Source organism: Leucopleurus acutus (genome assembly GCF_964270905.1).
Source record: "Leucopleurus acutus genome assembly, chromosome: 3".
Taxonomy (NCBI): domain Eukaryota; kingdom Metazoa; phylum Chordata; class Mammalia; order Artiodactyla; family Delphinidae; genus Leucopleurus; species Leucopleurus acutus.
In genome coordinates, this window is record NC_139145.1 from 29,786,119 (window position 1) to 29,812,671 (window position 26,553).

At 50.6% G+C, this 26,553-nt stretch overlaps 2 protein-coding genes across 4 annotated transcripts in view; both read right to left on the reverse strand.

Annotated features, from left to right (window-relative positions):
- Positions 1–335: 335 nt before the first annotated feature.
- On the reverse strand, positions 336–2,637 carry TLX3 (T cell leukemia homeobox 3; the record flags this gene model as incomplete). Its single annotated transcript, XM_082835283.1, has 3 exons — positions 336–546; positions 1,477–1,720; positions 2,076–2,637. 3 exons carry the CDS (start codon positions 2,635–2,637, stop codon positions 336–338), a joined length of 1,017 nt encoding a protein of 338 aa, XP_082691409.1.
- A 10,184-nt stretch (positions 2,638–12,821) lies between these two features.
- The window catches only part of RANBP17 (RAN binding protein 17), a 312,772-nt gene continuing 299,040 nt past the window's right edge, over positions 12,822–26,553 (reverse strand). For all 3 annotated transcript variants that reach the window (XM_082836274.1, XM_082836273.1, XM_082836275.1), the window contains 3 exons: positions 17,173–17,271; positions 15,148–15,275; positions 12,822–13,126 (listed from right to left, as the gene is read on the reverse strand). In XM_082836274.1, coding sequence (XP_082692400.1) covers positions 13,030–13,126; positions 15,148–15,275; positions 17,173–17,271 — 324 coding nt within the window. In that variant the 3' untranslated portion in view covers positions 12,822–13,029. The remainder of the gene's footprint in view (positions 13,127–15,147; positions 15,276–17,172; positions 17,272–26,553) is intronic.

Genomic DNA, 26,553 nt, shown 5'->3' on the forward strand with positions numbered 1-26,553 from the left:
ATTATTTACACGTTTGGGCAAAAGTACAAAGTATAATACAGGCGCCCGGCCCGGGGGCTGCGGGCGAGGGGCGGAGAAACGTAAGGCGCTTTCTTTGTCAGGCCCGGGCCTCGGGCGGGACTGGGCGCGGGGCGGGGGCTCGGATTGTGCAGTCGCGCGGAGCCCGGGCCCAGCCCCCCTCCGCAGGCGGCGGGATGCGGCCGCGCCCCGGGGCCTACTTGAGCTTGGCTGGCCCTTCCCGTCTCGGCCTCGATTCCCCCCCCAGACCGGCTGGGGGGCCGGGGCGCCCCGCCGGGTCGGGGCGGCGATACTTGGTGACGGTGCGCGCTGGCGGCTCACACCAGAGAGGTGACGGCGGGGACCTTGGAGCTATCCTCCTCCCAGGGCTGCAGATTCTGCAGAGCAAACAGCGAAGAGTTGTGCAGACAGAGCGGGTCGGGCTGGATAGAGTCGTTGAGGCTCTTTTGGAAGGCGTCGTGTTGCAGCTGCAGCATGAGCCGACTCGCCTGCTGCCGCTCCGCCTCCCGCTCCTCCGCCGTCTGCCGCCTGCACCGGGGGAGGGAGAGGGACAGCACCGTCAGGCACCCGGCACCGCGGGGCCGCCGGCGGGGCCCCCACCCGCCCGGGAGCCAAGGCCAGCCGGGAGCCTCGAGGCGCAGAGTCAGTCTGCTTCCCCGCCGGCCTTGTGCGCCGGGGACCCGCGGGTCCGCGGACTGGGTTGGGATCGTTTGTTTTTGTTGTGCGCGGGGAGATCGCCGGGAGGAAACTCCGCCCGCCGCCCACTTGCACACCCGGGTATTGTGGCTTCGCCAACAACAAAGATTGTTTCTTTGCGGGGTAACAAGGGCAGGGCGTGTGTGTAACTGACTAGGCCCTACAGGCAGCCGGGTCACTGGGGTCCGCGGGTGGGCGGGCAGGCTCTGCACCTCGCGGTGTCCCCGGGTCCGGTCAGCCTCATCCGGTTCTCCCAGGCTCTGTCTCAAACCCCTCTTGCAGGACGCGATCGCTTCGCCGTTCACGGGTTGGATCGAAAGAGCGATTGGATAAAAACAGGGCTGGAGTCGGGATGGGGAGCTAGAGCGGGAACCCGGAGCCCCGCGCGGATTGTCGGGAATCGGAAGGGCAGGGGGCAAGCGGGAGGGTTTAGCGGAGCGCGAGAGGCCCGGGATGGGGTGGGGTGTTGCGGGGGGGGGCAGGTGAGAGGAAACCGAGCGAGCGCAGGAGACCGAATAAAACATCGAGACAGCTGGAGAGGCTCAAGAAAGCGACACAGGGATGGGAATGGAGGAGAATTCCAGACACGGATGAGGACAGGCGCGCGGGAGGGCGAGCTGGGAGATAAAACCTGGGAAGGAGCGGGGAGGTGCAGCCCTAGGAGGGCGAGTAGGGGGTAGCGCAGGGTGGGGAGAACGCGAGGCTCGGGCACGGAGCGGGCGAAGGGCCGGTGCAAGGTGGGCCGGGCCAGGCCTCTCTCACCGCCACTTGGTCCTCCGGTTTTGGAACCAGGTCTTGACCTGCGCGTCCGTCATTTTGAGGGACTTAGCGAGCGCCGCCCTCTCGGCCGAAGCCAGATACTTCTGGCGGTGGAAGCGCTTTTCCAGCTCGCAGATCTGCACCCGAGAAAAGGACGTGCGCGGCTTCTTACGCTTGGGCGGCGTCCTGTTCTGGTAAGGGTGGCCGATGCGCCGGGTCACGGTGAAGGGCGTGAGCGCCGCCGCCGCTGCGGAGACACACGAGGCCCCCTGAAGCCCGGCCCAGCTCGACTGCCGTTCAGGCACCATGCGGACCCGGTGCCGCCCGGTGGGGCGCAGAGTACTACGCTATTTCGTTGGTCCCGAGGGTCCCCAGCGGCACCAAGCCGGTTGGGAGATGTCCCCCTCTTTCCCCGGGCACAGGCTTATTTCCCCCAAACTCTCTGATTTTTCTCCCCTCTATGGTTGCCCGGGGCCCTGAGCGCTGAGGCCTCCACCGCACTTGGGCCTCCGGAACCGTTTCCCCGAGTGAAGCACGTAGGGCGCGGCGCCTCTGGCCCCGGGAGGGCCGAGGCCCGGCGCCTTTTTGGACACCCTGCTCACCTGTGAAACGGTCTTTTACGAAGCGGCGGCTGCTCTCCATCCAGGGGAAATTGAGGCCGCCCAGGCTGGAGACCGTGGGCACGGAGGGCATGGCAGGCAGCGCGCTAGGCAGAGGCGGCGGCACGGCCCCGGGCAGCGGCCTGTGCGCTGGCACTCGGATCACGCCGGCGGGCGCCAGGCTCAGGTTGACACTGTAAGATCCCGCGTCCTCGAAGGGCGCGCCGAGGCCGGCAAAGGAGGTGGGCAGAGACGGGTATGTGGCGCCCGGACGGCCCCCGGGGGGCCCTCCCAGGTAGTTGGCGCCGTCGGGGCCCCGCGGGGCTGGTGCGCTGTCCTGGTCCGGGCTGTTGAGGATCTGGTCGATGCCGAAGCTGATGGGCTCGTGCGGGTGCGGGGTCTGCGCGCTGGCTGGCGCCTCCATCCTGGGCGGGCGGAAGGGCTGGGCTGGGCTGGGCGGGGAGGCGGCTGGGTCCCCGTTACGGCGCGGCCATGGAGCGCCCGGCGCCTCTCGTCGCACTGAAACTTTGCCAAGAGTGCGCGGGCCCGACAGGCTCTGTGTCATCTTTCTTGAACCGAACCTGGAGTTTCCGCTGCTAATTCCTCTCCCGCCGCAGCCATTGGCTGCGATCAACAAGCCTCTCTCCTCCCATTGGCTCCTGGCTTTCAATAAAGGCCTAATTCATGGAAATAGGAGCTTAGGGACTGTTCCAAGGTGACATCATTTTAACAAACGAACAATAGGTCAAATTTATTAGCCGGGATAATGGGCGGCGGATATTAGCGCCCGAACCACAGCCTCCCAAACCCGAAATCTAACGAAGCTGCAATTAGGAGACGTTCCCCGCTCCTCCCGGCTGGGGCAGCTTCCCCGCCGCCGAGCGGGGCGGGCAGGGCGCTCTGCTGGTGAAATTATTTGCTGAGGGGGGTTTCGTTTTCTTGCAAATTTTTTTTTTTCATCTGAGCAAAACCCAAACAATATGAATCCTTTCAATTACAATGGAGTTGCAACTCCGGAACGACCCTGCGGAATCCGCGGCAGCGTCCTGGACACCCCACCGCCTCGGGAGCAACGAAAGGGGCGCACCGTGGGGCGCAAGCTGTGCGCTGCCTGCGCGCGGGGTGAGGACAGCACCGGAGCATGCCCCGCGCTCCCGAGGACACCGACCCGCGTGGGGAGAATTCACCCCCGCCCGGGCTTCGGCCGCGGCGTCGCGGCCACTTTAGAGACGCTCCCTGGCACCCACCCGGCAAGCGGACCGAGGCGAGACTCTCAGGTGCCCACGCGTGCCAGGCCCGGCTGAACGGGACCCGGGGTCGCCCGGTGGGGAGCGAGATCCGGTCCCTCGAAATTCGTTGCAGGATGGACGGGACTGTGGACCCGCGGGGAGACCTGCCCGAGGCGCGGCAGGTGTCGAGACCTGGGGTTACCGAGGGGCAAGGGCGGGGGAGGGTCATATTTAGAGCAAATAGCGGGGTTTCTTTGGGTAACCCTGGGCGCTGAGACCACTCCTTGCTTTGCCCGCGCCCTCGGAGGCTGTGCCGGCGGGCCAAGGGGCACCGGTGACAGGAAGGCGTGCAGGGCGGTCAACCCCCCTTGCCCCCCCCCCCCCCAGTCTCATCTGTCTCCCCAGGGGAGGTTTACAGAATCGTTTTCTACCTGCTAATTCTAAAATCGTTAGGTGCAAACTGACTGCTGACCGCTTGGCAGGGCCTCCCTTGCGCTCCCCATCTTGCCGACGCGGTGAGAGCTGGGATGCTCCATTGGCCAGAAGGGGGTTTGTATTTGGGCCAGGTCACATCCTAGCCGAGTGACCTTGAGCAAGGGACTCATAGCTTTAGGCTTTGGTTTCCTCGTTTGTAAAACGGAATACGTGAATTGCGAGATAGTCTCGAGCAGCGAGTGAGATGTGGAGAGCGCCCGGGGTTAGGGCCTGGCAGGTAGCAGGAAGCAGGAAGCTGTGGCTGCCCTCCCCACCCGCCCAGCGTGACAGTTGATGTGTTATTCTTAAGATTCCTGTTTATTTGTTTGCGGTTTTATTTTATTTGCGGAGGCTCAGTATCTTGGAGAGAGAGGTGTATTTGTCTACGGTGGGGTCAGTCTCAGGGGGCCAGGAAGGGCAGGGGGCAGCAGAATTACTAGATTCTTCCTAGTAATCTGCCCCCAACAAGGAGAGGCCTCAGGACTTACAATCTTAAGGCCTGGAAGCCTGAGTCAACACCCCCTCTGTGACCTTGGGCAAGTCTCTGGCCCTGGCAGAACCTCAGTGTTGGGTGGGGAGAATGAGGCGTCTGGGCAGAGAAGGGTGAGGAGAGCAGGGCTCCTGGGCCCTGGGCAAGCCCTCCTCCACTGCCCTCTGCAGACCAGGACCTTCAGATAGAGTCTCGCTGTTGCTCTGGGCTGGGGGCCTCCTGCTTCTAACTCAGGCTCTGCCACTGGGGGGCCTGGGGGTTGTGGGGTCCCTCTTGCATCTCCTGGAGCCTCATTTTCCTTATTTGTAAAACAGAAAGGGTAATAGCTACCCCCAGGGTGGCTGTGAGAAGTAAATGAGAGAAGGTCTGTGGAATTGCCTGGGAGACACTCTGGCGGTTATGTAATAATAACTTTAATGGCAACAGTAGAGCAACTGTGAGTTGAGAACTTAGCACGTGCCAGGCAAGGGCTGGGGCACTTATTTATTCCTCACGACAACCCTGTGTGGAAAGGGCTGCTCTCAACCCCATCTTGTACCTGATGAGCGGACTGAGGCTGAGTTCTGAGACTCACGCTGACTCAGAGGCCAGTGAAGGCTCTCCACCAGCAGCTCCACTTCCTTCCTGGCTTCCAGATCCCTGGATCCCAGGCCTGTCTTTGCTGCTTCCTGGCTCTGTTACACGGAAGAGCAAGGCCCACGCTGCACATGTAGGTGGGCAGGCGCAGAGATAGGGAGAAGATGTGGGTGGTGTGGCCAGCATTGCTCCCAGGGCATGGTGGGTGGCCCAGTCCTTAAGAGTTGGATTCCTACCTCTGTTTATCAGCTGTGGGCCAGGGAAGTCTCTTTGTGCCTCAGTTTCCCCATCTGGTAAAGCACCAGTACCAACATCGTGGGATTGAATGAGCTCATTCAAGTAAGCATTCAGCACAGCGCCTGGGGTAGGGAAGGGCTCCACCTCACTGTGCCCCGCTGCCTGGGACCCTGGGCTTCTCAGGCATCCAGCAGTAGGCGCTTTGGACCACTGGGCACAAACCCCCCTTCTTTCCCAACCCAGACAGAACAGAGCTGTTAGGCAGCTCAGGAAAAGGAGTAAATGGCGCGGGTAGCAGTTTCTGGGACAGCGTTTTCAATGTGTGTTCCGACGAGTGGCATCAGCCTCACCTGGGAATTCGTTAGGAATGCGCATTCTTGGACCCTAGCCCAGACCTACTGAATCAGAAACCCTGGGGTTGGGTTCAGCACTCTGTGTTTAACAAGCCCCCCAGGTGATTGAGACGCCTGCTCAAATTCAGAAGCCAGTGCCCAGAATATTGCCCATTTCATCCAAGTTTTCAAATTCATTGTTGTAACACTGTGGGAAGATTCTCTCCTGTTTTGAAACTCCCATGTTGAATCTGTGTTGACATCCTCTGCATTTCGTTCTCACTGTTACTCAGTTGTGCCTTTTGATCATATTTGCCAAAGGTTTGTCTATTTTACTGGTCTTAAAGAAAAGACTTTTATTTCATTATCCTCTTTTAAAATATCATCTCCTTCAGGAATGGTTTGTTTTATTTTTATTTGTTAATTTCTTCTTTGTTTGTTGAGGTGAAATTTTAGTTCCTTTTGGTCATTCTTCCTTGTTTTTTATTAAATACATTTAAGGCCAGACATTCTCCTCTGAGCACTGTTTTGGCCAAATATTGTTTGATATGTATTTAGTGTTCCTGAAATTGTATTTTTTTGCTGTCCATTCTTACCTGCTATCAACTGAACAATGACAGAGATGGAGACACACACACACACACACACACACACACACACACACACACACACACACACACAGAGATGAGAAAATCTCTAAGAACTGGGAGCTGGTGGCCCAGACTCATGAGGCCAGAAAGACTTCCAGGATGCAGTGCATCCTCTCCTCCTCCCGATGGAGAAGATGGGAGAAGGGATAGCACTGCTGGAGGTCTTGCTGGGTGTCATATAGGAGACAGAGGGGGGATTTAGGGATGAGAGTCAGGATGTCGGCATTTCCAGTTGTCCACATGCAGGAGGACCCAGTTCGGGCTCACTCTACCGCCGACTTCCTGTGTAAACTGGGAGTCCATTTCCCTGTCTGTAAAATGGGGTAGGGTTTGAATCAGGGCTCTTAAACATATTTGGGTCAGCAACCGAATTTGCAAGATAGATGAAAATATTATGGACCACTTCCATAGACAGAGACACAAACACATCAATTTGGCACACATGCCATGTCCCAGGTTGCTTACCTGCCCACCCTCCATCCTTAGTTCACACCCCCTAGTTTGGCGTCTCTAGGGGCCCTTCTATTTCTCATGATGGAAGGCTCTAAAGACACCTGCCCAAACTTATTCGCTCATCCATTCATTTATTCAAGTATTTATTGAGCACATACTCCAATTTTCTGGACCATGTCCCAACTTTGGGTCTCCATTTCCCCATCTGATAGTGGGAGTAATACAGTCTGAGCTCTTCATCGCTGCCTCCCCCGATGGGGAGGACTAGAGGGCGTGCGGTGGGGAAGGGCTGGAGCTGGGATTGGAACCCAGGACTGTCTTGACTCCAAAGCCCGTGCTTTTCCCTTTACCTCATACCCCCATTTTTGCTGTGGGAGCAGGTAGTAAGGATTCGAAGTCATAGGAAATCAGCGGGTGGTCTAGGGGAAGGATCCCAGGAGCGGCGTGAGGGCGGCCACAGTGGGCTCACTTCTGTGTCCCCCACTGTTCCAGGAGTACCTCCAGGGCAGAATGGTGTTGGTGGCGTTCAAGTTCATGTCCTGGGGCTGGCCCAGGGCCCACTGGATGGTCATTAAGAGTTTGCGGTATTAAACTGAATAGCACACGGCAAGGTCAGACGAGGGATAAGGAGGAAGGGGTCAGAAGTGTGTCCAGTAATTCGCCTGTACTCAGTTCAGCACTCGCCTCCCCCAGCTCCGCCCACGGCTGGTGCCTTTCCACCTTTTTTGTTTGTTTGTTTTTGTTTTTGTTTTTGCGGTATGCGGGCCCCTCACTGTTGTGGCCTCTCCCGTTGCGGAGCACAGGCTCCGGACGCGCAGGCCCAGCGGCCATGGCTCACGGGCCCAGCCGCTCCGCGGCATGTGGGATCTTCCCTGACCGGGGCACGAACCCGTGTCCCCTGCATCGGCAGGCGGACCCTCAACCACTGCGCCACCAGGGAAGCCCTGCCTTTCCACCTTTTAGGGCCCAGGCCACCTCTTGCCTCTCTGCCCATCCTCTAAAGCAGCCCTCCTCTCCCCCAGCCACTGTCTATCCCTGTTTATTTTCATCATTGCCTCGTTGCCTTTGGAACCCATCTTATTTCCCCTGCTCACCAGCTCTCTGAAGGCAGAGACTCTCTCGTTCACTGCTTTATCTGTGGTAGGTGAATGAATGAGCGAACGAATGATCTCCAGGATCCTTGTGCTGAGTCAGACCCAGGCCCTGGCCTCGAGGATGGCCCAGCCTGGCAGGGAGGCTGGCAGCAGCCTGAGGGAGCTGCCAAAGGGCTGGGGGTTAGGAGAGAGGGTATAAGACAGGAAGGGGGAGGGGAGGGGAGATTCCTTCCCTTGTGCGGGCTGGTGACACATGCGCCTGTGGGTAGCAGGGCTTGCTGGGAGCACGCGGGCTCAGGGGGCGAGGGCAGGCACCGAGGGCAGGCACAGCCGTGGCCTTCTGAGGTGCCTTCACACCCGATCTCATGCCCTTGTTTGTTCCCACCCCATCAGCCATTGTCCCCATTTTGTGTTTTACAACTTTCCTTTCTTCCTGACAGATTTCTCTACTAAATTCGACTTCGTTTCAACACTTTTGTTGGGCAAATTACATTAAGATGGATGTTGCAGGTACCCTCATGGTTTATTTATCGTGATACTGTTTGTATCTCACGCTTATAAATAACTTATGTTATAGCTTTTGTTTGTGGGAATGTAACTTACATATTTTATTACGCTTTCTGTAAACCTCAAAAAGAATCTTGTCAAGGAAGCACTCTTAGCAGCAATCCAACCTATGGGATGTAAAAACCCACACTAACATTATTTTTTAATACGCCAAGGAGGCAGGTTACTCTTGCTGTAGTTTGAAAGGTTTGCTGTCATTGTAAACTTACACCTCAATAAAACATTAAAAAGTCTCAAGAATGATTTTATAAAGTTCAGGGAGGAGGATGAATCCGTGGCAGAAGCCACAGACACAGCACACAAGGGGCCCTGTGGGACTGGCCTTTCTTGGGGAGCGATCAGCCCCATCTGGGGGTCCCGGTGGGTCCATAGGCACCTCCCCACCCAACTGTCTCCAAAGCCCAGTGGTGAAGTACCTAGCTTAAGGGATGTTAGTGGAAACGAAACATGAGTTTTGGAGTCAGGCTGACCTGACTTTGAATCCTGGCTCGTCCACTTTTTAGCTGTGTGGCTCGGGTCAGTCTTTTAGTCTCAGTTTCTTCATCTCTAAAATGAGGATAATATCAATACTTACTTGACTTTCTTATTGGTAAGCATTACATTTAAATGAGATCATGATTTGCAGTGCCTCGTGGGTGCTCATTAAATGATGGTGGTTCCAGGTGTTTAATGCTCATCTTGGGACTTTCACTGTCTCCCTCTGTACTCTGCCCCGCCCTGCTCTCCAGGCGCTCTTTGCCTCCTCGCCATAAGGTGCTGGGTTCTCTCAAATGCTGCCTCGCCTACACTGCTGGACTGGCCTCCATTTGGACAAGGCTCCCGTATGCCAGCTCTTCCACTTTCCCCAGTTTCTCTCACCAAACCTACCCTGTTCTTTGTTCTCACGCTCAGCTCTGTTGGTAGTTAACTCAGTCACTGAGCTCAGCTCACAGCCAGTGCCGGGTCAGTTGCGCATGTCGACAGGGGCTTCCAGTACCATAACCCAAAGGCACTTCTAGGTTGGCAGGGCCAGTGGAAGGGAGGCCAGGGGCCAACAGGGCTTTTCTGGCTGCTCCGATCATCACACGGTGCAGCACCCCCATCCCCTGTTCTAGAGAAGCCTGATTGGAAAGCACAGAAAACACAGAAACATCTAGACCGCAAGCAGGATACAGCTCTCAGGCATCAGGTTCTTAAGTCAGTGGAGAAGGCAAAAGTCGTGCGGTCATAATACCTTCAAACTGTTTCTTGCTTGACTATCAGCTGAAGCCGTTGGCTTGACCTCGAGCCCCGCACAGCGTGGACGAGACCTGTTTGCCTGCTAGAAGCTCATCAGAAGGGCGAGGTGCGCCGGCAGCGGCCCGCGCATTCCTCTCCTCCTCACTCTGGGCCAGATGCTGTGGGTAGGTGGTAGACCCCGAGGAGCTGCCAGGATCATTTATTTTTTCCTGTTGCTGAGTGTAGGTCACATTCACCTGCAATCTGATTGGAGCATGTAACACAGGGGTCCCCATCCCCCAGGCCACGGCCTGTTAGGAACCGAGCCGCACAGCAGGAGGTGAGCGGAGGGGAGCGAGCGAAGCTCCCTCTGCCGCCCCCCATCGCTGGTGTTACCTCCTGAAACATCCTCCCGCGCCCCCCACACCACCCGCTCCCCCCCCCACCCCCCCCCCCCGCAACCGCCGACGGTGGAAAAACTGTCTTCCGTGAAACCAGTCCCTGGTGCCAAAAAGGTTGGGGACCACTCTGTAACAGATCCAACTAGCTCTCTTTTGTGCAGGCTCCGCAAGATTGGGTGTGCCCCTGAGTGCCTGTTTTACCCTTGGGATAGGATGGCCCTGCAGAGAACTCCCACGGGGGACCCCAGCTTTCCCCTGGAGCCCCCGCAATCCCTCACCAAGGCCGACTCTGGCAAGGGTGGCCTGAGCTGGTGGGGCGCAGTTCCAAACCAGGACCCACTGGGTCAGGCGGTGAGTGTGCAGTCTGATGTGCTCTGCAAACACCCCAGCTTCCCCACTCCCTCCTCCTCCCTCAGAAAGGGCACAGAACGGAACTTAGCTCTCCAAGGAGAATCAGGATTCCTTTCCAGGTCTCAGGGGAGAAACCTGTAGCCAAACTCAACCTCTCCAGCAAAGGCCAGGTAAGAGTCGTGGCAGGTGGCTTTGAACATGGCTCCCGAAGACCCCTGCCTCCCGCCTTTGTGTAACCCCTCCCCTTGGGTGTGGGCTGGTCCAGTGATTTACTTCCAATGAAGAGAACACAGGAAAAATGATGCGTGGCCCCTCTGCGATTAGGTTATGAGAGGCTGAGACTTCCAGACTGCTGTGCTTCTCTCTCTCTTGCTCTGGTAAAGCGAGATGCCAAGGTGTGAGCCGCCCTGTGCAAAGGCCACTTGGCGAGGAGCTGGGGCTTGGCCCACCAACCCGCGAGGAGCCGACTCCTGCCAAAAGCCACGAGGGGGCTGGAAGCAGGTCCTTTCCGGGCAAGCCTGGTGACGATCAGGGCCCTGGCCCACCATGCTAGCTGCAGCCTGGGAGACCCCGAGGCAGAGCACTCACAGGAACTGTGAGATGAGCAGTGTTGCTCTAAGCCACTACATGTTGGGGTCCTTTGTTACACAGCACCAGAGTTCTGAAAAACACATGGAAATGGACGTACACGGTAACTGGTTTCAACTCACCATTCTCAAATACAGGTCTTGGAGAGGCCAGGAATTCCTTTGAGGTGACACAGACCTGGGGTCAAATCCTGCCTGTGTGACCAGTGTAAGCTGTGTACCACCTTTGCGCCTCAGCTTCCTCATCTGAAAAGTGGGAGTATGCTGTCCCCCTTCACAGGGCTATTGTGAGGACTAAGTGAGAGGTCAGATGAGGAGGGCACGGCAGACGTTCCATCGCTTTGCTGAGTCTGTTCCCTGCTGCGCGCGCTGCCTCTCCGTGTGCTCTGCACACCCCGGCGCCATGAGCAGGCCCTGCTCAAGTGGGGCTGGGGCAGGCCTGACGAGTCCTCCTCCCCAGCAGCTCTCCAAGGCCAAGGCAGAGCCTTTCCTGGCTGGGGAGAAACCACCAGGCGACCTTTGGCGATGTGGTCAAGAAAAGCAAGTACACATGGTGATTTTCTTGTGAGCATTTTAATGCAAATAATACGGTGCTTTTAGGCCTTGGACCTTTTTATTTATTTATTTATTTTGGCCACGCCACGCGGCTTGCAGGATCTTAGTTCCCCGACCAGGGGTTGAAGCCGGGCCATGGCAGTGAAAGCCCGGAATCCTAACCACTAGGCCACTAGGGAACTCCCAGGTCTTGGACCTTTTTCAAAAACAAAAACAAAAAACAAACAAACCAAAAAACAGTGTCAGAAGGTGATAGGTCTTCTATGAAGGATTGCTTTGGGGATGAGTAGTGTACAGTAATAAGCCCATGAGAAAGAGAAAATTCTCAAGTCAGACTTCTCTAAACAGTTGAGGTTTTATGAAGTTCAGAATTTGCCTTCTTGTGGAAATTTATCCCACTGCTAACGAAACACAGTGTAAGGCTGAGGCTTCCTTCTCCATTAGATACCAGAAGTCACCCTACCTAGAACACACTTTTCCCTGATTTCCTGGGTTCACACATGGAAGACAAACATTTTGAGATAAACTTGGGTGACTTTGCTTTTCTGTGACAAGCCTGTTGTAAAACTCAGCTATCAAGAAAGTTTTCAAGAAATACTAGTCTGAGAAACGAGATTATAACAGGAGCTTGTAGATTTACTTCTTCTTCAACAGTAAGGCCAACCTTTCGTGTCTTATCAGAAATAAAGGGAACAATATTTACTACAAGCCTGAGCCATGAAGACGGAGCAGTGAGACACCAAAGCCATCTGACAGTGGCAATCTCAAATTAATAGCCTAGCTCCAGTCCCTCACAAACTGTAAAGGCTTCCTCCTTGTCCTGGGTTTGGGCCGAGCTGCAATCCCCACAGTAGTAAGAGTTTTTGTGGAAGGATGAAAACCAGCTGATCCTCATCCTCTGAAAATCTATACTTTAGCACCTAGAACTGTTCTGGGTGGCCCAAGAAGGCAGAGCTGCTTTGAATCTGTATTTTGACTGGACACCCTCAGCTTCTCCTAAAAATTAAATGGAGGCAGGCCTGGGTGCTGGTAGCACCTAGAGCTACATGCTGGGGCCACCTACTCCTTCTGAAGAAATATCTCTGCAGGCAGTAATTGCACAGCTTAATTCTTCTAGACTAAACCACTTCAGATTTATGCCAGTGAAGAGCAAACGTTGTTTGTAAGTCATTTAATTGTGTTACTGTCTCAACTTTATCAGTCGCTGCTGAGGCGGAGAGGGCTGTGTGCAGTCCTGTGGGGCGCTCTGGAGGGCTCCCAGGCTCGTTCTAAGTGCCCACAGCTCAGAGTCCCCAGTGCTGCTTTTTCCAGACTCATAACAAACTACTAATTTAACAGGTTCAAATGGTATATTTGTCTCAATCCGGGATCTATGTTGAAGGTTGCATCTCTCACCAATTCACAACCTTGACTGCAGAACCATTAACTAGTACACACTTAGGCGTAAACCTGGTTTATTATATTCTTTGGTTAAATATTGTCTCTACACCCTTTCAGAGCATTATAAGAACAAAGATAAATGATATTTTATAGAAAGACTGAAAACACGTCTTTTGCTTTTTCAGTGCAAAGACTGAATTTACATTGTTTGTGCGCTATTATAAATTCTTACAATTAGGCCAGGCTTATAAAAAGGTAGGACTCTTGTTGTTGTTTGTTTGTTCTGAAAAATAGATTCCCCTGGGCTAGCCAACATCACTGTCCTGGGATCCAGACCCACAAGTCTCTTGATAAAAGCTGCTCGGCACACGGTCAGAAGTCGGGTCAGCTCATCATGTCCAGACTGCACGGTTCGGTGCTGCCATCACTGCGCAGGGCCTCTGCCACATCTCTTCTGAAGACCGAGAGGTTCTGGGTGAACCTGTGGAAAGAGTAAGAAAGGGCTGAGGGCAGTGGCAAGGCTGAGGCTGTGTGAAGCTCTGGTGGCGGAGTTCAGGACCCTGGAGACGGCCTAGGTGCTGGCTGAGCTCCTTCCTCCCATTTCACCGACTACTACTGCTCTGCCAGCAGCATGCCCTCCTCCTTCCCCTCCCAGAAAACAAGGGTTACCAGCAAATACACTCTGACCATTTCGAGGGGTGCATTCTGTGGTTATACTATTTAAAAATCATTTTTAAAAGTCAAATTACATTATAGATGGTAAGGAATATAAAGAAAAGAACAAAAGCTTATGTGCCTGGCACTGGTGGAGTTTACATATAAATTCGTTTCATCATCACAAGTCTTCTCCAAAGTAGGTGTCAGTATCCTCATTTGCAGATAAGGAAACCAAACTAGGTGCTTCACAAAGAGGGGGCACTGGGTACGACTACCTGGGCTCACATCCTGGCCCCATCACTTCTAAGCTGGGTGATCTCTTGTCTTGATGCCCCACATGAGTGGCTAGCTTACGGGATTGCGGGAAGGGAGAGTTTACTGAGTCAAGTGAGACGATGCCTGTAAGTGCGCGACATTCTGCCCGGCACATGGAAAACACGCAGTCCTTGCTAGCTAGTGCTCTCACTAAACGAGGAGCTTGTCTGACACCATTTCACAGAGCCGCTCAGGAGGCAATACTCAAATTCCCAAGCCTCAGGTGAAGCAATTTCCCCCCGAGGCATGTAGGGAAGGGTCCCCTCTTCCTTCACGAAGTCTCTTCTCCTGCTAGCCCTGGAGACTGCCCCTTTTTGCCTGACAGAGGATCTTGGCTCAGAACAAGCAGTCAAGGGAACACGTCCACAGAGCCCATCCGACTTGGCCTTGTATTACCAGAGCCCAGGTTTTGGCTTGTGGCTATCGGGATGATTAATAATATGCATTTCAAATGGCGCAGTGTTTGAATGCTACCACTTTTATAAAAGGATGAGGCAAGTATTACTATTTTTTTTTTTTTCTGAAAACATTTTCTCTCTCCATCATTCATTATGCCTGTCTCTTCCACTAGAAGCTCCGTGAGGGCAAAAACCTGGAACAATTAGTTCCTCAGTGGTATCCCCAGTGCCTGGCACATAGCAGATTCTTAATAAAATTTTATGAACTAAATGAATGAATGAATGAATGAATTCAGGCATAGGTGATAAGTTTGGCTTCCTCATCAGGATCTCACTGGCAACTTACCTGTCTCTGTTCTTGCAAAACCAACCACTTTTAAAGGTCAGACAGAGGAAAGAACTACTTACTGTGCATCATATGTCCTGGGTACCATGTTTACTATATTCTGTCATTTAAAGGTCACAATCAATTATCATCATCTCTGTTTTACTGGTGAGAAAACTGAGGATCAGAGAACTTGACTGCCTTACTCACTGCCACACAGCCTATAAAGGGCAGGGATAAAATTTAAATTGGAGTCTGTCTGACCTCAAAGCCTATGCTTGTTCAAATGCCAGGAGGCCCTTCTTTGTCCTTCATAGCAGATCTAAACTTTCCTTCTTTTAACCTTTTCAATTAGTTATTTTTTCTCTCTCTCTCCTGTTGGATTATAAACTGCTTAAGGGCAAAGGCTGCATTTTATTCATCTCTGCATCCTCTATAGCAGGGGTCCCCAACCCCTGGGCCGCGGGCAACTGAAGCTTCATCTGCCGATTCCCATCGCTCATCCCCATTATCCCCATTGCTCGCATTACCGCCTGAACCACCCCCCCGCCCCGCCCCATCGGGAAAATTGTCTTCCACGAAACTGGTCCCTGGTGCCAAAAAGGTTGGGGACCGCTGCTCTACAGTGCCTAGTGTGATGCTTGGAAGAAAGCAACTACCCAGTCATATTTACTGGATGGAACTAAATTGAGTCTAGGATTACAAGGTGTGATAGAAAAGCCACATCAGTATGTCGTGAGCTGTGTTAAGCGCAATCCCGGAACGTCCACCTACCCCAGAGATGCTAAACTATGGGGCGCTGCTTACCTGTCTCTGTTCTTGACAGACAGGCTCTGCTCCACTCCTTCCATTAGGTTCCTGAAGCACTGGGCAAGGACCTCCTGCTTGGGGAGAGGCTGGCTGTTTATCAGACTTGCCCTCAGTTCACTGAAATACTGTTGGGAGACAGAACAAGTGTCAGAACTCTGGCTCCACGCTGGGGCCTGAGGAGAGCTGTAGGGGAGGGCTAGACCACCTCTGAAGTGCTCAGGGCTCCTAACTCTCAAAGGCGCTTTGGTCCAGGTCCCCTCTGAACTTTAAGCCTTTAGAGAAAACCAAAGCAACAGAGACATTCCTGAGTATAAACTGTATTATCCCTTCTCATAAAAATCTCTTCCTATAGCTGCTTTATTGTCATGGAACAATTTAGGCTGATGGAGTTCTCGCCTCCTCTGTGGGGAACCAAGCACATAAAGGTCTTCCTGAGTCTCATTAACAATAATCACAGAAAGGCTGAAAGAGGAAGGACCGCTTAGGCTGAGGGGAAGAAATGAACTAAAAATGCCCAAGGAGCACTTTGGGCGACCAAGTCCAGGGTCCCTCCTCAGGCCTCTTCGTCTTCGGTGGCTTCAGTGAACTACCCCTCAAACGACCCCAGGCTTTGTTCCAAGTCCTTGTCCTCCTGAGTTAGGATGGGTCTGTTCTGCTGAGGTGGGGTACTACAGGGACTTGCTTAGTCCTGGGAGAGCTTTCTGGCACTAAGAAGAACACCTGTCACACCTGGTCACAAAGAACTGCACAGCCCTTTCTTCTCTGCTGATGTCTGTGGGCTTTTATACACACAAACTCTTATGCTAAAAGCAGCTCCTAATCATTGGAAACAGCCTAATTTCAGCACAAAGACAACATTTTGCCAGTCGTGTTTATCCTTCCAAGCCCAAACAGCACGATATTTAATTTCCATCATACATTAAAACAGCTCACATCAAAAACACACATAATTAATATGTAGTCAGACTAATACTTAAATACTATATATCAGAGGCATTACACTTAAACCACAATGTCTTCCCGAACAAGACTGGGAATGCACAAAACTACTTATTTTTCCCTTTTATAATGATGCAGTGACTCACACCAAATAGAAAATTATTAGTTTTTCATCCCAAACCATGAAATATTACCTCCATCAGTAAAGTATAATATTGTGATGTCATAAGCTTTTTCTAAACACTGAATTTGCCCTTATTCCCTCTCAATCATTTTAAAAGAACTGCTCTCTTTTATAGAGCTTGGATTTAAATCACAATAACACTGAGGGAAGATGAATGACAGTGCTATTGAATGTGGCTAAAATTGGATACTTCAGCACAGGTGAATGATGAGACAGCTCTTCTCTTTTTGATATATTTTCTTCTTCTATTAGTTTCCTTCCAAGGCTGGGATTTCAGTTTGAATTTTAATGTATGCGGCTGCCTCTAATCTCACTGTCTTTTTCCCCAGTACTCTCTTATTGTATAGACAATTCATTCTCCCGAGCAGTAATGTACTGTTCCTACTGACTGCTGGGGAGACAGGGGTGGGTTCAAGGGGAAGCTGGAGAACTTGGGAGGCAGCCCAGAGTGGTGCGTGCACTTAAGGACTGGAGACCTGTGCTCCGGATGAAGGGTGCTGCCTCTGTGTTTGGCCCTGAGGGGCTACTGCTACCACTGAGGGCAGTGGGGATCCCACAAAGGAAGGGAGGCCTAGGAAGGGGCAAAAGGTGTTGTTGCCCACAATCTGCTGGAACAGGGAGGGGAGTGAGGGTGTGCTGGAAGCACTGCTGAGCAAACCACCTGTCCAGTGCAGGGCTCCAGATGCCAGAAAAGCTAGTGTGAGGCCTCTACTTAACTGAAGGAGATCTGAGGCCTCTGGGGAAGGGCCTTCTGGGAGAATATGGCCTTGTCCCGCGTGTTCAAGGTCCCAGCTCAAGCTCGGTTGGCTTCCCTGTCTTTGTCACAGCTTGGCCTGGTGTACAGCTGCTCCCTCTTCCCGGTGGTCGCCTCCTGCGGACCTTCCTGCAACCGCACTCACCTTCTCGTTGAGCAGGATGAGCCCCAGGAGAGGCCTGGATACCGACCACTGGTTCCGACAGTCTTCGAAGACAATGGTATTCATGAGGACAGACATCATCTAGAAGACAGAGTCACATGAAGACACTGATGCGCTGGCTCAGAGTCCCCCCCAGCCCAGTCCCAGGCTTTCTATGTGCTCACCTTCTATCCCCACATCTTGCCACCAGACATGAAGGTGCTTCCTGGACAAACAAACAGCTTTGACTCTGGAAGCCTATGATGCTGCTGTAGGAACTCCTGGCAAAGACTCTCAGCTCCCTGAGGAAGAGTTCCCACCACCGAAACCTTTGGTGAGAACCTTCTGGGTGGGCAGAAGTCAGGGGCCACAGAGCCAAGAGGATCAGTCCCTGCCTCTCAACCCTGACGTGCTTTCCTCTATACTAGGTCACCAGGCAAAAGCCCAGCTCACCTTTCTTTCTGCCTCTCATTTCACCAAAGACGCCAAGCTGTGGAGGGGCAATCTCTCTCCATGACTCCTCTCAGACAAGAGGGAGAAATGGGGCACATGCCCGGTAATGCTGGAAGTCACGTTTCCTGCTGGCTCAGGCTGTTAAAGTCTTCTCATTCACTCCTCATACACTAATTCACTCATTTACTCACTTCACTCCTACATTTCATACTCATCCGTTTTCTTAAGTTCCAATTCTTCAAGACAGCTGGGAGGCGGTAAGAGAACACAGGCATCTACCACAACCTCCATCCTTGAGGAGCTAAAAACTCCCTGGGGCAGACTACTCAGCACAGAGATAACAGGCACTAGGCTGGGCTAAGTTGCTGTGGGCATGCAGTGGAAAGAGGGATGCTTCTGGGTCCCTGAGAATCAGGGAAGGCTCCACAGAGAAGGTCATGTTTATGGAGTTCACCATAAATGTGTTCTAAGCAGAGACAGTGGCAAAAAAAGGAGTCTGGGCAAGAACACAGTGGGTTCTACGGTGGTGAGGAATGCAGTGTGGCAGAAGAGAGGCAGGCCAGAAGCAAGACCCCAGTGTAGGCTGGAAGACCGCGATGAAGAATCTGGCAGTGGGAGCCAATGATGGGTTTGCAGCAAAGGAGAGACATGCTCAGATTTGTACTTAAGAAATCTCTCTCTGGGGACATTTGGAACGTGTACTGTGCAGGTGACAGTCAAGGAGGGAGACCGGAGATGAGGCTGCCGCAACAGTCCAGGCAAAGAGCAGTGAAGCCAGTTGTGGCCATCCATATGGAGCTGACGCTACAGTTTCTGCTTCTTGCACTCTTTACCTCCCATCTCTAGCCCTTCCTGTTTTCACCACTTCAGAGCTCCTTTCCTCAAAGGAGGGCAGGGGAAAATGGCAATTATGTGGCTAAGTCTACTACACACACCACCCTGACTAGGCTTTGGTGACATTTGGCTTTGTCCTCTAGCATCTTTGCAATCCAATTTACCCTGTTCTCAGGCAAGTCACTGAACTTTTCTCTCTGTGTCTCAGTTTCATTAGCTATAAAGAGGGAGATGATAACCCAGTACAAGGAAGCTCAGAGAACCAAATGAGACGGTGGATATAAAAAGTGCTTCAAAAAGTGTTATAAACGTTTAAGGTATATAAAAGCAACAGTAATGCGCTTAAACATCTGCTATTTCACACATCATCATCATCCTAACAGTTAGGCTGGTTGCAAATGAAATCTGCCGATACACATTTACTGCATGTCCAGTGTCTCTGGGGAGAAACTAGGTCTTAAGCCTGGCATGTTGAACATCATTTGCAGATCACATGTTTCCATGTACAATTTAACAAGCCACCCAAAGTCACAGAGCCACAAATTAAATTAGTCTGACAAGCAAAACTAACAGATCCACGGAGACAGCCTAAAATATTATGGGTTTCACAATCTGAAGGCAGAATGGATATTTTAATGGAAAAGATTAAAGTCAGAGGCACCAAAGTCCTCCACTAACTGACAAAGCATGCTGAAGTGATGTGCCAATTACTTTATACGGTTCTCTCGTGGATTCATTTGTCTGAATGCATGTATTTATGTCTGTAATAAGTAAGGGGATGTTTGAATAAAATACTTTTCTAAAAATAAAGTTGGCTAAAATGGATGATTTTTTTTTTTTTTTTCTCTTTTACTCTTCCGGAAAAATGGAAATTAGTGAGCAAATCCGTTCAAAGGGTATTGACGTGGCAACTCATTTCCAGAGTTCTTGTTTCTAACACTCCTAGAGGATATGGGGAAACGGTTCAGTCAGTATGGCAAGTCCCTTTGGAGAAAGTCCCCATATGGAAGAATACTGGGTGAAAGGCCTGAGTACAGAATCCTGTTGCAGGTAATGTGAAATCTCTGGCGGTTATCGATGCGAACAAGTTAAGACTGAAAGGAGAGCGCCCTTGGCAACTCTGCAGTGGCCCGCCCCAGCCTGCACTGAGTCACAAAGCACCATCAGCGTTCAGTATAAGGCACTCCCCCAACCTCTGCTCACTTCCTGCACTGTTACAGGCATGGCTGGAAGGGCCATTTCAAATTTGCCCAACCCAGGCTACAGTTTCCAGAGCCTATGTCCAAAAAAACACACACATTACCCACTGTATTATCCTAAGCAGTTATTCTGCCCAACCAGGGAATGGACCACTTGGGAAGGGGAGTCATGAGGCTTAGTCCGCTTAGGAAAACCAGACACCACACTGTCTCAGGTGGTGCTTCCTTGTTCTCCTTCCTCCTTCCCAAAGGGCTTTGGCATGAGTTTGTAGAAAATTTCTCTCAGTGAAGCAAAACCAACATGGTTTGACAGGGACAGACTTTGGCGCCAGTCAGAACTAAGGCCAAATCTGGCCCTGCCACTTACGTAACCTGGGACGCTGGGCAAGTTGTTTCACTTCTCTGAGCCTTTATTTCTTCATTTCTTTGACAACTACTTTGAAGGGCTGCTGTGAGGACTGACTTCTTCCCCAGGCACTCAAATCCTTACTAGCGTTCCTTTACTCCAACTATGGTTACCCTGCCTGATCTGGCCCAGTGGAATCTCATGGCTCCAGGAAGCACCCCATTTCATGTCTTGCTTATGGACAGATAAACGAGATTATATTCTCACTATCAGCTACCCTCACTGGGAGTTGCAATACGCAAACAAACAAACAAGCAAAAAAACCCTAAAATAGAAAACAGTCCAAAAATCGGTCCTATGTGGTCTGGCACATGTATTAGTATGGATTTTGAATGACAGTGTTTCTGTTGTTCTGAAATCTTGTAATCTTCTAAATAAAACATGAAGCTATGCTACAAATATCTGATCTGGAAAAATAAGACAAAGCAATGCTGTGCTACACGGATCTCTGTTCGCTCCTCAGCTCCGCTCCTATGTTTCTACCCTAAAATGGCATGTAAAGCACAAGCACAAAGCACAGTGGACCTTCCTACTCCAATGTGCTGGGTCACTCTTCCCCTACAGCAAGGTGGTAACTACATGCTCTCACTTCAGGTGCTTCCTGTTCTATCTTCTACCTGTGCAGAATAAGCAAAGATGTGGTTTGTGCTGCATGCTTTACTGCTACACGGTGAGTATGTACTCTTTCTAAGGAGGCTGGAGGCTCAATGGGTCTAGAAGCTGAGTGGAGAAGGACGGCTGGAGAGGCGTGGCTTGAGTGCGTACAGGGTGATGACTGCAATGGGGTGGGGTCGGGAGACTGGTCTGCAAACTTCTGCGGGGCTGGGACCATGGGGGACTTTTCTCTGTATCCCTAGTGCTTAGTATGGCATCTGGCACCTATCAGAGGCTCAGGAAATAGCTACTGGATGACAGAAGGAATACATAAATGAATAAATGAATGAATGGGAAAGGATGAGTGAAATATCAACTAAAGCATAACGAGCTAAAGAGCCGAAAGGGGACTGTACAGAAAACAGAGACGCTCTGGCCTCAGTCTATGGCTAAAACCTGAAATGGGTAAATATGTAAATTAATACATTGTTCATTTCCAAGGATCCTGCTTTGGTGTGCAGAGCCTGAGAACTCTTCTAAGCCACTGTTGCCTCTCTAGCCAGCAGCTGCTGGGAAGAGCTCTCTAGGGCCTTTCAGGTCACCAAGGCCAAAGGCTGAGGCACCATCTTTTCTAATGACAAGCACTTCCACCTAAGAGTAAGCTGTGCCTGGTGAGTTTTCTCACTGCCCAGCAGGGAATGACACGTTTACGGAGAGCCCTTGGGTGCTCAGCACTCTGTGAGGCACACACTGTCTGGAACTCTCAGCTAACCCTGAGGTAGATATTATCCCCATTTCACAGACTAAGGATCTGAAGTGCTGAGCAAGTCAGTCACTTGCTCCAGGCATCACAGCCACCAGCTACCACGATGTGAAGTGGAACCAGGACATGTGCACAGGCCCGCCTGAGTCCGGAGGCTGTTGCCTGAGGGTGAGGACCAGGACTGCCGCAGTGGTGGTTGCGGCACCGTGTGTCTGGCCCTCACTGTAGACTGCTAGCGGATTCATGGTGTGAAAGGAAAGGCTCGTTTCTGGGCGTGGCTCACTCTTCCACCTGCAGTGAGCCTCCCAGCTATGCTGCCCATGTGTATCTCCTCCGTTCGGCCACTCTGCCACCTGATCAAGAGCCGGGCAGCTCCTGAAATCCCTGTGATTGGAATCCAGGGCAGAGGTTCCTGGTGAGTTTGCAGCAGACCTTCTTGCCTCCCACCTACAGCTTTTATAAATTTGGTTAACATATTTTCAGCCTCCCAAGGTGAACAGCAGTAGACATAATTAATAGATTGTCTCTGGAACACGGTCCACTGAACCACTGGTTTCCCTCCCACCAAAAGTATACGGCAATTTAAATTAACATCATAGAAAACATTAGTAAATTAAGCTAAATTTTCTTCGAGTTACAATACTCCCAATAAAGTGAGCACTTTTCATTGTTCATGTTCTTCGAACATATTGATTAATAAAACTAAAAAATATTCCACAAAGTCTAAGACATGGGTGAAAAAAAATTCAAACTCCTCCCTTCTGCTCCCCATCTGATTCAGAAAGACAAAACCGAATCTGAAGTGATGATATGAACTCTGATCTATGGGGATCAAATCCTTAACATATTTAGGGAACTCCAGCTCTTCTCTCTCTATCCTGGCCTCTTTGCTCAGGGCTGAATGACCTTTTAGTTACACTGCAACTTTGCTCCCTGTTGACCAGGGAAATGGAAAATGGAATGGGGCAAGAGTAATCTGTCTTCTCCAAAAGGTGGTGCAAGGAGGGGCTGAGAAGGAGGCTTTGGTTTATATAAAAGAAGGATGGACCAAAGAAGAGATGAGAGACCAAAGACAAAGCGTCCCTGTACCTAGATCCAGACAGAGGTGGGGAGAGGAGGACAAAGCAAGGATGATCAGGGCTGTGCCCAAGAGGGTGTGTCTGCGGAATGGGGTGCCTTAATCTGCTTGGGCCCTCAATGAGAAGAGGGGGTAGGATACACAATTATATGTACCGCTGACCAAGCTAGATTGCCTTTGATTTTGATGCAATGAGTTGCTGATGTTTTGAGAACAACCGATAAATGCACCAAACACTTGAGAGATGCTTCTGAGTCTCAAGAATCCTCTGGCACCTGTAACTGCCTTTTCAGAAGGCCAGTTAGGAGAGGAGGAGGAAGGCTGGCCCTAGCAACAGCAATAAAAACAACAAAACAAAAACGATAGTGTAGTAGAGCCTGAAAAAGCAGAGAGACCTTCTACCCATCTCCACAGCAATTTCTCCAGAGCCCCATGCCCTGGTTGAAGATCTATGACCTGGAAGAATCTGAATGCTGCCAAAGGAGGAAAAGCTTCCAGATTTTCAGTGCTTGTGGAGGTAAGCGAGTTGCTGTCATTACCAAGCGCTGTTCTTAGGCCACGTGCATAGCAAATATTGAAATGTGATCCTCCTCAAATTAGATACTGGTCATCTTTGGGGAAAAGGCATCAACTGTTTCTTTGTCTGCTGTCTAGCAACGTGGTATTAGTGGAATGTTATGAAAAATGAAAGTAATGGACAAATAAGCTAGTACTTTTCTGCCTGGACTAAGCCCCACCACCTAAGTTATATTAAATCTTTTAATATCTGTACATATTAAGCACATTCCTAAGTTCTCATAGTGTCTTTGCAGTCTCATAACAGAAGCAACTATTTAGCACTTCAAATCAAAAAAAAAAAAAAAATCAAATGAAATGCATGAGGTGAGCCTCTTTTTAGAAGAAACAAGATTGCAATCAATTACAGGTGACCCATTCTCCTCCGAAAAATCATTTGGGAGTCCCGCCTCTTGGCCTTTGTACAATGCTAAGTTTGCTTTAAAAAAAAAAAAAAAAAGGCAAAAAACTTCTTACCAATAAAGGTACTGCAGGACTGGTTAACTCAGCTGGCTTTGGCCATATATTAGCATTGCACGGTTCCACATCTAAACTAAGAGCACCCTCTTCTTCCACCCACTCCTTACAAAAAGTTAAGGGAGAAAAAGTTTTCCTCCAAGTGATAAATTGCCTAGAATATTTAAAAACCCTTCCATCCACTGTAAAATCTAAGGAAATACACAACCTAGTGTTGCTGCTGTTTCAATTTTCTCCATTACCAACATTACCCCTAGGTCTCAAAACATTCATTTTAATCATAGTTTACTGGGGAAAGAATTACCTGCCAGTCTCATAGCTTATAATAAAGAAGATAAAGTTGGAATGAAACTTCCGAATTAATTAATTGAGAGTACTGCATGTGATGTGTCTATTCTGAATGTTACAGTGCACATCACAATGAAAACAGTTTTATTTTCCATGGTTGAAATAAATTACAATAAATAATTCATTTCAATGGCAGAGATGTACTGGAAAGCAGTAGCAACAAAATTGACTGCACTACACTGTGAGTCTCATTCTTGAATCTTCATTAACCACTTGAAACTTTTTACGAGTAGTAACTCATATTTCAAGTGGCTGCAGATCTCATAAAGCGGCTCGCTGCATTAAAAGGAAACCAGAAAACCTGGGGTACTGGGAGGCTGAAGGATTTGCCACTCAGCACTATTTGGGAAACCCCTTCTCACTCTTCTCTGGCCAACATCAAACGGAACAGTATTCGATTTGATGTAAAAATTAAGCATCCCTTGTCAAAAACGTTATCTAAGTTTCCTCTACGTAGGAATGTTGGGAAAACTTGTATGTAAAGGAATGGCTTTCAACGCCAAAGCCATTTTCCTCTCATTTTTTTCAAGTGACACTGTTATTTCTAGTTCATGGTATACTGCCCAAATGACTGCCATACAATCAGGTTCTAGAACCTCAAATGTCCTACACTAGCCTCTGGGGGCCCCAAATTAGAAAATGTGTGTAAGCTCAAGAGAGACTAACAAAGGCATATGCGCTACGTTTTCTGTCTAAAAAAATCAGCCTATCCACACAGGATAGCTAATATTTAATGTGAATCTTAAAAGACACATATAGCATCACTGGGAAAGGATATGTTAGGAAGAGAAAATAAAATGAGAAAAGGCACAGGGGACAGGGCTTGGCATATATGAGGAATAATCAGCCTCTGTATAGGAGGCTTTTAAGAGAGACCTTCTTTTGAGTGGAAAGGAGTAGAGCTGAGGGTGAGGAGAAGACTGGGCTGAGTCCAGGCTATAAAAGGTCTTTCATGTCAGGCTGAATGCAGAAATGAGTTCGGGCCAGTACACAAAGGGTAGCCTTCAAAGGACTTCTGAATAATGATGAGATCGGTGATTTAGAACAAAACTTATGGGAAACTGCAGAATGGCAATGACGGGTAGGTACTGGAGGCAAGGCAACATGTTTAGGTACTACTGCACGAGTCCAGAGGAGAAATGACGAGGGCCTCCGCAAGTCTGTGGTAGCAGAGACAGAGAGAAATGGTCAGAATCCTTGACTGCGTATCCCATTTTCTTCCCAGTTGAAGAAATCTTTCGAAGAACAACAACCTGATACTGAAGCTACAGGTAAATTCAGAGCTTTAAGAACATGGCCTCAACTTCAAGACTGCCAATGAGAGAAGGGGCTGGATGCTAGGCGGCCCCAGCAGCGCTGCACGTGGTGGAGGGCGGCTGCCGTCTAGCAGGCCCACAGTCCCAGTGAGCTCGGGGGATAAGGAGCAGTGAAATGAACCCCACCCAGTGTACATATACATGCATGACAGAGACGACTACAAGCACATGTTTATATTAAATATTCAGTGATAAAGTAAACTCTAACTGAGGCCATTCAAAATCAGGGAAGGGAGCGGGAAACAGCATGCTACTTTATTGAACAGTCATCACAACATTTTGCAATGAATATCATATTTCACAACAGAACAACATAAGGCATAATGGCATGGGGGCATCTCATGCGGTCCTCAGAGCAGAGTGCAATGAATATTGTATTTCATAATAAACATATTATCCTTACAGTAGGAGGTTCAAAGTTTCATTGCCTATCATCTGTCACTATATTCTCCCTGACTTCCCGAAGGGATTTGGTTAGATGGGCCTAAAAATCTTCATAACCAACAGAGGAGGATTATTTTACTTATCATGTTCGAATGATTTTGTGTGAGGAGAAAAAAATATTTTTTGGAAAACTCACTCGGCCCTCAGAAGCACTTTCCATTAAAGAGCAGTCGAGTTTAACCACAGAGGATGGCATGCTGCCTTTCAGATTTGAGTGTTTTTATTTATAGCTGTCTAAATGGCATAGAGAGTGCTGGCCAAGCGGTTGGGGAGATGATTCAAAGATGTTACTGAGATTTGGAAGCTCTTTCACCCTAATATTTACATAGGGAGCCTATGATAGTGACTGAAAGTGCTGGGAATAGAACCTCGTTCCTTGACTTATTCAGACTTTACTGCCACCTACTTTGTGCCAGGCTCTGTGTTAGACCCTGAGGACATACCAATGAATGAGGCACAGTCCCAGCCCTCCAAGAACTCCAGTAGGGGAGGCAGTACACTGTTTACATGACAACACACTCTAGCAAGCGCCACAAACAGAAGCGTGCACAGGAGGCTCTGAGAGACCACAGGAGGCTGACTAACGCTGTCTAGGGGCGGGGGGCAGGCAGGGAAGGCTTCACAGGTGACACCTGGATCTGTTGTAGAGAACAAGCAAAGTCTGACAGGGAGTAAGGTAGGAAAAGGAGCAAGGAGGTGCCAAGGTTTGGAGAAGTGTCTGGGGAATGACGGGCAGCTCTGTGGGACCTGAGAGGGTGCGCGGGGAGTGGTGGTGGCGGAGGAGGCTGATTAGGTAGGCAGAGGCCCCGTCCTGTGAAGGGCCTACTGCTGCGTGCTAGAGAATGTGGGCTTTACCTTGGAGGAAATGGGGTACCATTTTAGGTGGATGACTTCTTTTGGGCAGTGGCGTGGGAGGG